At 44.0% G+C, this 12,010-nt stretch overlaps 1 protein-coding gene across 2 annotated transcripts in view; it reads right to left on the bottom strand.

The window, feature by feature from the left end:
* CTNND2 (catenin delta 2) overlaps positions 1-12,010 on the bottom strand; it is a gene marked incomplete at its 5' end in the record, with an annotated part of 778,908 nt that overhangs the window by 33,975 nt on the left and 732,923 nt on the right. For both annotated transcript variants that reach the window (XM_080933837.1, XM_080933838.1), the window contains 2 exons: positions 5,279-5,363; positions 10,747-10,957. In XM_080933837.1, coding sequence (XP_080789963.1) covers positions 5,279-5,363; positions 10,747-10,957 — 296 coding nt within the window. The remainder of the gene's footprint in view (positions 1-5,278; positions 5,364-10,746; positions 10,958-12,010) is intronic.

The raw sequence follows: 12,010 nt of genomic DNA, 5'->3' as shown, positions 1-12,010 counted from the left end.
AATGGAAATGACTCTTGGATGTAATCATGCCGGAGTGAAGCCTTTAGCCCCACATTCTCAGCAGCTCGGGGAGAGGATGCTGGGGACAGTGAGCACCAAATGGCACAACATCCAATCGCATAACCATCCATGATCCCTTGGGAAGATTACTTCCGTGTATGCAGAGCAGTGATGCTTGCTCTCTATTTGACCATCGACAGTTCCAGTCAGGCAGGGGTGATGGCTTTTATGCCACACATGGGAATGTAAAAGGAGAGGGTCTGAGGGACACCATGGCCTCCATCAGAGGCCATGAAGGGATGGAGAATGAGAAAAGTTTCCAGGTCGGATACATGGTGCAGAAGGACAGCTTTGTGTGCTGGCCTCCGGTGTTCTGCAAGCATGCCCAGCTGCCCAGAAAGAAGATTCTGCTGGTAAGTCACGGACTGCCGTTGACTACTGGAAGAGGTTATTTAATACTCTGGCAATTCTTAGGAATGGGAAAATGGAATACTCGCAGTCTACTCTATCTCCGTGTTGGTGTGAAGTTTTGTGCCTCTTGGGTCTGCCAAAAAGTCTCCACAAATGATCTACCTGAGGTCACGATGCCAGGAGACGGTAAGGCTGTGCCTTTGACCTTGGGCTACTTGATTCGATTCTGAGTCTGTGCTCTTTCCATTTCTACAAGTAATCTGGGAAGGCTTTTAGGCAGGAATCTGCTGAGGAACATCATTGTCATTTGCAGACATCCAGTGTCTAGCAGCAGGGAAGCACAGCCTCCCTTTGTCTCCTCCTCACGGAGACCTGGAGTCCATATTCATTCAGGAAGGCTAAACCACTAAAGACATGCGGAAGGACTTGCACGCCCATGGCCTTAAGTTACTGCAGTGGTAAAGGCTCAGGATATCCTGATGCACTAGAACTCCGAAAGTCTGCAAATGGTGCTCTGGCCACCTGGGTGTGACCTCCTGGAGACCTGAAGACAGATGGCTGTCCTGTCACAGAGATGAGAAACTGTACTTTCTCAGTGTGGCTTGGAGGCAGAAGTTGCAGATAAAGAGGGCTGTCCAATAGGACTGGTTAACTGTAGCTACCCTGGGGTGGAAGACCATGCTTTGATGAGTCAGGTTTGCAATCGAAGCTAGGAATGTCTAAGCAATAAAACTGACGGCTGGAGCTGAGACTGCTTTTCTTCTGTCACAGAATTTTCAAGGGGGTTATGACCAAGCACTTTTCTGGGCTACCCTGGAGGGTGGGTGTAGGCCCAGGCTGAGGTCTAGCTCCTTGGGTGTGAGCAGGAGCTTGGCAGTTTCCCACTTTCTACCTGCACAGCTCTCTTTTACTTTTTGCCTGGAACAAGGGGGTGGGGGAGCCAGTAAGCTTTACTTACAAGGAGAGATGCAGTCTGCAGTGTGTGGCAGGGTAACATGCCTGACTGTGTCCACGGTGGGAGGAGGGACGTCTTTACGTGCATCTTCTATAACTGCGTTCACTCTGTGGTGACTTTGTGTACGGACACTTGTTCTACTTATGGGTCATGGAGAGGTCACCAAGAGTCACATAGAACTTAGGCAGTTATTCTTGTATTTTTGATACCCTTCCCCCAAGTTTATTTCCTGTTTCCCCAGGTCACCTATTCTAAGTGTCCTCAAACATGGTCAAACATAAGCATTCCTTTTGCCAGGGGGCTTCTTCTCAGTCCCAAGTTTCTACAAAGACAAGCCCTTCTGGTTTCTCATGAGGTCAGAATTCTTACCGTTTCCCTTACTTGCTTTTATGACCCATTCACTAGTGGTTCAGAGAGAAGGGATTCTATAGGTCTGTGTGAGCTTCGCTAAACATAAGGGCTGTTTAGAAATGCAGGTACATTATGCAGTGCTCCTGTGATAACCTCTGAGTATTTCTCCTAAAGTGGATAATCCAGACAGGCCCCAGTCCAGTTGAAGGTTCAGATAACACAAGTATATTTGGGGGGGCCATGAATAAACCTCAGTTTTGTTTGGTTCAGAACCCACAGAGCCAAAGTGTTCTAGCTGATTCAGTGCATCTCTGCAAAAGAAGAGAGATAAGCTAACAATGGGCATGTGTGGCCTCTGGGCCTGTGTGTGAACCGAAGCCAGTGATGACTTGGGTCTTGAGACCCAATTGAGACCCAAATTGGGTCTCAGACATCCCAATTTCCATCTCCCAGTCCTCTGTTATCTCTTAGAATGCTCTCACCCCAAACTCTCAGTTACACAGATTTTAAGCATTCTTCGAGATTTAGCTCTGTAATTTCATCCCCCTCTGAGCCGTGCTTCAGCACCTAAAGTGACAGAGTTGCTAACAACCGCTTGGTCCTTCACACTCGCCCACAGTCAGTTTTCCTCGGAGCCCTTCATTCACTGATCTCTAATAGATTCTAATACGTGGATTTGAAATAAGAATAATTAAAAGATACAGATCATATGGCTTTCCGGTGGAACATAAATTGTCAATGAAGCACAAAGCAGAAGTCAGTCACCCTGACGGTTAAAGACAATGGAAGGAATAAGCTGGGCTTTTCTGCAGGACTTTCAGAGGGAAAGTGATTTTTTTTGAGTGCTTAGCCTTGTTATCCAGAGAGCACGTGACATTGAGCCCAGAGGCGCCGGTTTCATTTCACAACTGCGTAATTTGGAAATGATTAAGAACAACTCTCTCTCAACGTATTTTTAATCATGGACCAACTAAAAACATCACATTGATTTCTCCAGCCCAACTTTCTTGAGTGTGTTCATAAGGAACACATTTTAAATCATCACAGCTCAGCTCTTGAGGGTTTAGCTCCATTAAACTCCTGTCAACACACTCTTCTTTTTATGAAAATAGAAAGACAATTATGCTCTTTGAACTCCACTACCAACAAAGTAAAAAATCAAAAAGCCAAAAAGGCAACAACCCTCAAGTGAAAAGCTTACGCAACCATTCAGTAAGCAGCTTGAGAGTTTCTCAAAGTTGCTTTCCCACGGTGCACATAACTTGAGCAGGTGCACTGAAGAGGAACCGGCTTGCCCTGGATGTGAGTTCAGGTGCATTGTGGGAGCCAGTGTCTCCTGAAGCTTCTGCAGCCAGTGGCTCAGAACCACCAGCTCCATTCAAGGGTGATTATCATGTCTGCCTATCTGTCTAATTGGATGACATTTTCTGAGGGACTTGGCTTCTGAAGGAGCCCAAGGAGGAGGTAAGCAAAGACCATGGAGGCTAGAATTTGATGCAAAACAGAAACGAGCCCCCAAACATTTGCTCATCTTAAAGAGGAAGATATTTAGAAATGTTTATCACCAATCTGGAATATTCCTGTTCCTCACAGTTTTATGATCTACAGGCCGATTTAAGCACACCTCGTCTAGAAGCACAGGGAAACTTAAAAAGAGAAGTGCATAAGCTGCATTTTATAATCTTAAAGTGCTTAAGGGGAGGAGGAGGGTCCTTGGGGAATCTAAAAATAGACCAAAGCACATGAGGGCCGGGTATTAAATATTTTACTTTCCCCACAGTCGTGCCAATGATAGAATGTGCCTTTGGCAAGAGGGTGCTCGTGCCTTATGATGTGAGACTCTATGTGACCTCATGGCCCTGCTCAGCTGCTGGCAAGAAGGGGCTGGGGACACGGTGTATACACAGTGGTGCTGGCTTTCAGAGCAGGAGGATCCCTGGCCAGAGGATGGAAGCCACCCACCTGGACCAGCCCTGATTTTTCTCTCTGAATGCTGGTCTTCTTCCTTATACATTTCCAATGTTCTCCATCTCTACTGATTAATGGGATTGTAACTCTCCCCACATACTCAACTAGGAATGGCAAAATCAAAAGTCCTAGAAAATGGTATTAAGAGTGCCCACCTGCCCCTGCCCCCAACCCCAAGGAAAATTTAAGCATCTTTTCTTCAGTGGGACTAAGCCTTGAACTACAGACTCAAAAGCTCTGGAAATGAGACTTCCCAGGTTTGAGGATTTTTTTGACCACATTGAGAGTGAAGACACTTTGAAATGCAAAATATGAATTCCTGCTCGCTGTTTGAGCATACAGAATGAATGCCAAGCCTCCCGTGATCCACTGCAGGGCGTGAAGACCTTCATCTCTATCCTCTGAGCAGCCTCTTCAGGGCCTACGAACACAGAGCAGCTACTGTATCTTGCACCCCCTCCCCCACCCCCAGCATTCATATTTTTGACTCCCTTAATTGGTCTTGAGTTATTTAGTTTTTTTTTTTCCCACCTGTGTCCTCTCTGCAATTACTTGTTCAAACCTGTTGACTCTTTTAAATTTATTTTTTTCAAAATCCCTAAATTTATGACTTTTCTGGTTGACTTTAGACTATGTGATCTATGGGAAAAATACAATCTTTTCCCCTCCTATCAAGTGAATTAGAATTCCTGAAAATATTGTACCAGGCATTCAAAACAGCTAGGAGGGTGAATCTTGAATTTCTTTTCTCAACATGAAGAATGATAGGTGCTTAAGAATGTTGAGAATGGTTTGAGGTAAGTATCTGGAGTGGGCCAATAACCAGCGGATATACGTACTGAGCATGCTGTACTGTACTCAATAAATACATATGTTTAGTATGTGTTAATTATACAGTCAAAGAGGAGGAGGATGGCAAGGCATCTAACTAGTTCAGGTCACTCCTCACTCTTCAAGGAGCCTAGCTCCTCTCTCAGCACCTTCATGCTAGCTCACAATCTCCTCCACTTCTAGATCTGGTAGACTCGCTGTCCTCAGCCCTCTGTGGTTTCCCGAATCTGCAAACTTACACTCAGGTACACACATATGTACGGGAAAAGTAAACAAACAAGCGGATAAGCAAACACACACTGTCAAATGAACCATGGGGCTCATCGGGTGGCTCAGCAGCCCAAGGCGCTTGCTGTGCAAGTCTGGAGACTTGTGCTCTGGTTTTGGAACCCACGTGAAGGTGGAAGGAGAGAACCAACTCTACAAGTCGTCCTCTGATCTCCACATGCACACCATGGCATGTGCGCCCACATAATTTTTCAAACACATTCAGACTCATGCGCTAGTAATAGTAACAACAACAATGATAATGATAAGTTTTGGAAGGAAATTATAGCGCTCAGGGAATCAGACGATTTGGTGTAGGGTTCTATGAGCTCAGACCTGGCTGGTCAAGAAGGTGAGAGCATCTTAGTAAATGGATGGAAATTTCTCCTTATCATCCTGACTCTCTTGACACCTCTTTATAAGGGATACTTTTTCCTTTTGTCACATTTGGCACCTGTGAGCTCAGGAGCCTCGGGTAAGAGCAGGTGATCTTACCTTCTTGTACAGACTCCTCAGATCTCGGTACTGCCACATGCTGTTCAGGACCTGAGAAGCAGCCTTGACCACCTTTGGGGAATGCCTGATAAAGGGAAGACAGAAAATGCAGATGATGAAGGCGTCTTGGTTTGGAACCACAACCCTCTTGGTTTCTCTCTTCAGTAAAGTGTCGTTTCCCTAGTTTCATTCTCCTTCCCAGCAGCATGCAGGAGAGGTAACAGGCAGGAAGGCACTATAGCTTGGCAAAGAGCTTCTAAAACACAAACACAGGAACAGTGACATTTATGGAGAAAGCAATACAGTATAGTCTCTAATGACAAGGTGGAGGAGAAAGGTGGGGGCAGGGAAAGCGATTCAGTAGGGCTGGCTGGATTCAAAATTATTTTTACAGCAGTGTTGTGCCACACATGGGTAATCAGAGCAGAGACACCCATATCCCTAAATCACAAATGCAAGTGGGGCTGGTATACTGACCTGTGAGAGCATAAGCAATTGCTCCTTGTTGCCTGTGCCAAGCATAGCACACACACTCACACACACACACACACACACACACACACACACACACACACACACACACAATACACACACATACACACATACACACATACACACACATACACACATACACACACATACACACACATACATACATACACACACACACACACACACACACACACACACACACACACCAAACTTGCCCTAAGAACCTCAACAACTCTAATCAGCAGGAAGTCGTCTAAGGATGACATCACCCCCTTTTCCCTCTATCCCTTTTCCTCTTCTACACTAGTGGCCACCAAAGATATGGTCTACAGGCCAGTTTGTTTTCTTTTTTCCCTGTGAGGAGTGAGATAGTTTTGGGGGCCATATGGTCCTTTGTTCTGTTTAATCAATTAACTGTCACTCTAGCAAAAAGATGATCTGGCTGTGACTCCTGGTGCTGGGCAATATGTCATAACTAATGAGACCTCCAAAGCAATGGGCAGTCTAGAAGCTGACTATCATGGATGACAGACCCATTGAAAACAATACCAAGACACCTTCTCATTAAGACAAGGACGCTGTATCCATGAAATCTCAACAATATGACTACCTAAACTACATCTACACAATGACAACAACAGGTCACAAGTCAATGTGTATGTGTGTGTGTGTGTGTGTGTGTGTGTGTGTAGTGGGGGGGCTCTCATAAAGTTCCACTCCTAGATGAGGATCTCTAGGCAATTAATGGCTGCTGAGAGAGGGGGAATCAGTTTCCTTCAGGAACAGACTCAAGGGGCCAGTCCTAAACACATGCACATACGAGTGACCCAATGTACTCACTGGGTTACACACCCCACCCCTCTCTCAGCCAAACCAATTATAAGAGTCTTAAGAGATCATGAAGTTTAGGGGGAGTTGGGGGGTGGGAGTTGAAAGTAGGAAAGAGAGGGTGGGACTGTTTTATAGAACTCATATGAAATCTCAAATAAATAAAAATACATGTTTTAAATAAAACAGCCTTTGAAATTCAAAGGAAGTAGATGGTAGATGGGTTGGGGTGGGCTTCAATTCGAGAGCCAAAATAAATGAACGTTTGGTGGACAGGCATTTTGTAATGAGGTCCTGGGCTATCAGGACATGGTGCCTAGTCTAGCTGCTGTTTTTCCGGCTCTTCATGTTTATAATTTATGTGAGCTAATATCAACACTTCTTCATCCATTTACAGGAAAGAAGCAGTGACAGCTACTTATTTCTGAGAAAAATAAATCCAACTTTGGCTGTAATATAACAAAAAAATGAAGTCCTATGAATTTGATTTTCTCCATAATACAATAGTTACAAGGTAACATTTATTTTATTTCACTAAGATGAATGGTGTTTAATTATTCTGTAATTTGTGGTAATATCATGCCCCCTGCCATAGTTTTAAATTCCTGTAACTTAGAGAAATTTACACCTTTTCACGGATACAGATTAGCACCCCTCTAGGCCTTATATAATCAAGGTGAAACAAAAACTCAATGCTCTTGTATTTACCCCTTCTACTTGGATATTTTTCTCTGGCAATGCCCAGGCAACCATGGAGGTACATGATTAAAATTCATGTACTGATGGCGTGGCTGACACATTTAGCATGAAAAATTCCTCAGGCACAGTGTACATTTTTGTGATTTCTACTTCTTCCTTAGTTAGAAAATCGGGACTGTGCTTGTGTAATGGAAGCCAGGTTAGCGTCGCAATTAAAACGCCAGGATGGCACGGCACTGGAATAGCTTGTGAGGGTCAAAAGGAACTCTGCCCTCTTCTTAGTCTGTATGTCAGATCCTTCCACTAGACTGGCTTCATAAAAATAACTACTTGAAACTCTGTAACTACCATCTGAAGGACCAGAACAACTGATTGTTCCTAAGTGATTATAACCCAAGCCTGAGACTTACTGCACCGGCCTCTGGTGACAAGTGACAGTTCAGTCTGTAAATAGCTTCTCTGCCTTACGATAATTCACAACCACACACTCAACACCATTTCCTTTGGAACTGTTGAGATCATGAAAATGTGTATGTGAAACAGATGGACATGATAGAATTCTGCATGTTTTAAAAATGATGATAAAGCCGTCGGCCATCAGACTTCAAAACTGTGGAGCCGGTGCCCCTAAGCGTCGGTAGCAATCCAACAGGGCTTTGAGCTTCATGGGAGCTATCAGATCAGGGGTGGCTGAAGATGTCTGTCTGATGGTGTGATTTCTCATGGCTATGCAGCTGAGTCACAAAGCAGTCAAGCAGAGCATCAGTTGTCTTGGCTGTCTTTGCAATACCATAGTGGGTGGTTATGACCTCGGCGGCAACACAGTTGTCTACTTTCTTCTTATCACTAATTAGTTAGGCTTGTACGCACTTAGATGTGAAGGCGCCAATATTTAAGGACCACCACTAGCCTCACTTGTGTTTGTTTTACGTCTTTTATTTGTTTGGTTTTCTTATCTTCAGTCCCATGCTGTTTCAAAGGAAAATCATGTTTGGACTGAATGTAGTTCTAGAAGCAAGTTTTTAAGGAGCAGTTTAGTGTGGGCCTATTTGTGAGAGTTTATTAAGTCAAATGGAATGAACTGGCATTTTGGCCATGTTATTGATCCCCAGTTCAAAAGTTCTATTCCTGAAAACCTTTTCTGGAGGTTCATGTGAGTCTGAATGTCAGCACTGGATGGAACAGGAATCGTGAGTTCTATGCTCAGACTTAGAACAGTGCCATAAACCACTTTTGTTTCAAAAGCAGTGAAAAGCCATGATAAACTAACATGTAGGCAGGGCATGAGAACTTATAAAAGCCTTACTTTGATCCTCCAATCAGTTTATTCATACACAAGAGACACAGCGCGTGGGGAAATGGAAGGCTGACTTAGTGTGAGCAGCGCAACCTGAAGAGACCTGATTCAGTTCATTTAACACCTCAGGAAAGTCACAACTCCAGGTTGTTGACAAAAAAAAAACATAAAGGATAAGATAAAGCAGGTGACCATCTGTGAAAAAAATGTTTAGTCAGATTAAAGGACACTCAAGAGATCATCTATAGATAAAAAGCAGGAAAAACAAACAAAACGCCTGCAAATTGATGGCAACCAAGCCTGGACCACATCTCGCAGGGCAATTTTCTGGGTTACCAATGGGGCGCTGCCTTATTTCATACATTATTGCTCCAAAAACAGCTTTAAATAGTTTAACCAGATAGTTTTCTTTGGCCATAGACTGACCACAGCATTTGTTTTCTCCTCAAGGCTTGGTGTGTGTCACTTATGCTAAGAGATCTCCCACAACTGAAGGGACTAGACAGATGCCTAGTCCCCAAGCCCCCTGCAACCCCCCCCCAGCCCCAGCTTTCTTGGCTTTAAATTCAGAGAGAGTTTGTTAACCTTGAGATGTCTCGTAAATACAGGCAAGCCGAGTGTACCGGTCAACTGTGGTTTTATTGTGCCGTTAAGAGTATATACTTAAAAAAAGCAAACAGTAACGACATATTGGCCTCACAACATTCAAGGCAAGGATGCACTTCTCTTCCTAGAGTCACAGGTCTGGTGAAGTAACATGAAGAATACAATGTAGAGTCCAGACTGTGAACTACAGTGTTTTAATTTCATCCAGACCGAACGTCACAACTTGTATATAATTCAGGCTCCCCATCTACACGGCACAGTTGTCTGACATAAGCACATATTCAAATCTGACACTGTATTGATGAACAAACCCATTTAAGGGTCTTTCGATAATTAAACATCTCTCCCCAAACTTTTATAAAACATTGCCAATAACCTGAGTTAAATGAAATACGGAGACAGAATTTCCAGAGTCTCAAAGAACTCTCACCATCCTCAATAATGAAAGATAAATTTAATTATTTAGCATTTGGATGTAAAGGAATGGGTGACAGGAGGGCGGGGGAGACAAGGAGTAGGTAGGGCCTTGATAATAAAAAGGGCATGTATTTAATCTCCTTTGATTACTCTGAGGGACTTCCAGAAGATGGAATTTAATTAAGAGCTGAGAAGGTTTCTGTAAAGGTTGGTATGCTAGTTGACACACTAGCACTCTGGGTGATGAAGGTTGTTTTTTCCTTGTTCTGTTTGTATTTTTTGCTTTGTGTGTGTGTGTGTGTGTGTGTGTGTGTATGTGTGTGGTAAGGTACCCTTTTTTCTTAAATCACAAGAAATATTCTTACTTATGAGGGTGGTGCAGTGGCTTTGAAGCCAAGTCCCAAGTCTTGCTTCCTTTTGCTCCATTTGGCTGAAAGCCCTGCTTTACCAGTCCCCTCCCCCACTTACCCTTTCAGATTTGCTGATCACTGATCCCAGGAAGGGTCTCAGTACCTGCCTGCCTTCAGTTTTAGGTTGGAAAGTGGGAACACAGTAACTTGATAAATGGAATAGCCTGCCAAGAATCTCACATCAAGTAAAGGAGGAGACATGATTAGATTTTAGTTCTTTCTGAATCCAAGGGAAGGATGCAGAGAGAAACCTCCTGAACCAAAGGTTGGGGGGTCCACTGACACAGGTACTGGCAACAACAGAGGAGGTTCAATGGCAGGGAGACAATGTCATGTATCCAAGCTAAGCTGCTTGGCTGCCCTGAGCAGAAGGAACTAGAATGACGACTGGGACATGAAGACTACCTTAGCCATGCAAAGATAGTGTTGGCCTTGATTTACTCTATTGTGAAGATAATGTTTCCCCTGACTTACTCCAATGCAAAGACAATGTTGCCTCTTGACTTACTCCAATGCAAAGACAATGTTGCCTCTTGACTTACTCCAATGCAAAGACAATGTTGCCTCTTGACTTACTCCAATGCAAAGACAATGTTGCCTCTTGACTTACCCCAATACAGCAACAATGTTCCCTGGACTTACACTTACTCCAGTGCAAAGTCAATGTTGCCCTGACTTATTTTAATTGCAAAGACACCCCCACCCAGACCCAGACTTACTTATCTCCTTTGCTTTTGGAGATGCCAACCAACTTCTCGATGCCTCCAGCATCCCGTAAGGCCTTGGCATTCTCCATGTTCTTGGTGATCACTTCATGCAGGGTGCAGCACACTGCCGTCACGGTGTCATCTGACATGGCCTTGCTCCCCGAGTTGTTGCTGTTGTTCCCACCAGGAAGCCGGTGGACCAGGTCTCGCATGGCATATTTGCCTTTAGAAAAGAAAAGAAGGGAAAAGTTTAGGAAAGGTCAAGGTGGAGGAAGACAGACAATGGAGAGACTGGAAGAGAGAAGAAAAAGAATGAGAAGGCACTGGATGCTCTTCTGTGCAGGGTATTTCGAATACACACATAGATGGAACAGTAAAGATGTCCACCAATGACCACTGGCTCCAGGACATCCTCACCACCACATGGAAGCCCAGGTCCTACATAAAGCAGCATGCATGCCTCCCACTTCCCACTTGTAATCATGTCTTGATTACTTTTCTTACTTGATTCAGTATAAACGTTTAATGCTTAATAATCAGTTGATACCACATTGTTAAAAAGAAAAACATATGTGACCAACATGCGTGGATATTAATCAGATAAATGTGATATACTGTCGGCTGGCTCCTGGCGGAGAAACACACGATATAGAGAAGCCATTGTACTTGCTCATGGTAAAGGCCTAGGATCTGGGACTCTGTCGATTTAGGATTGATTCTCTTTAGGAGTAACTTTATGCTTCTAAACTTCATTGTTTTCAGTCTTTAAAGCAAGAACAATAGGATACTCAATACTTAAAACCATTTGATGGATTAGATGAGAAAATCCTAGGAAGCATTTATGATCAACGATGATCAACGAAGGACACAGCCATGTTGACATCCACAGAAGTAAAATGTGTCGTGATAAACACAAACAAGACAGATTGGGATCTGTATAAATTTTTATCAAATTTATTTACTTATTCACTTTAGAACCCAACATCAGGCCTTCCTCTCCTTCCAGTACCCCCTTAAGTAAATCCTCCCCCCATTCCACCTTCTCTTTCTCTTTTGAGAAGGAGAAGCCCAACCTCCCACACACCACACATCAATTCTTCAAGGGACTAAGTACATCCTCTCCCACTGAGGCCAGACAAAGCTGGGCGTCGAATCCATAGGCAGGCAAGCAACAGGTTCAGGGACGGCCCCTGCTTCAGTTGTCGAAAGATAAGGACAAACACACCCAGAAAACCTTTGCCACAACATATGTCCTGCCCACAAGAAATGCAGGGAC

Source organism: Micromys minutus, assembly GCF_963924665.1.
Source record: "Micromys minutus genome assembly, chromosome: 20".
NCBI classification, from domain to species: Eukaryota; Metazoa; Chordata; class Mammalia; order Rodentia; family Muridae; genus Micromys; species Micromys minutus.
The sequence above is the reverse complement of the archived record's forward strand: the minus strand, read 5'-3'. Positions and strand labels throughout refer to the sequence as shown.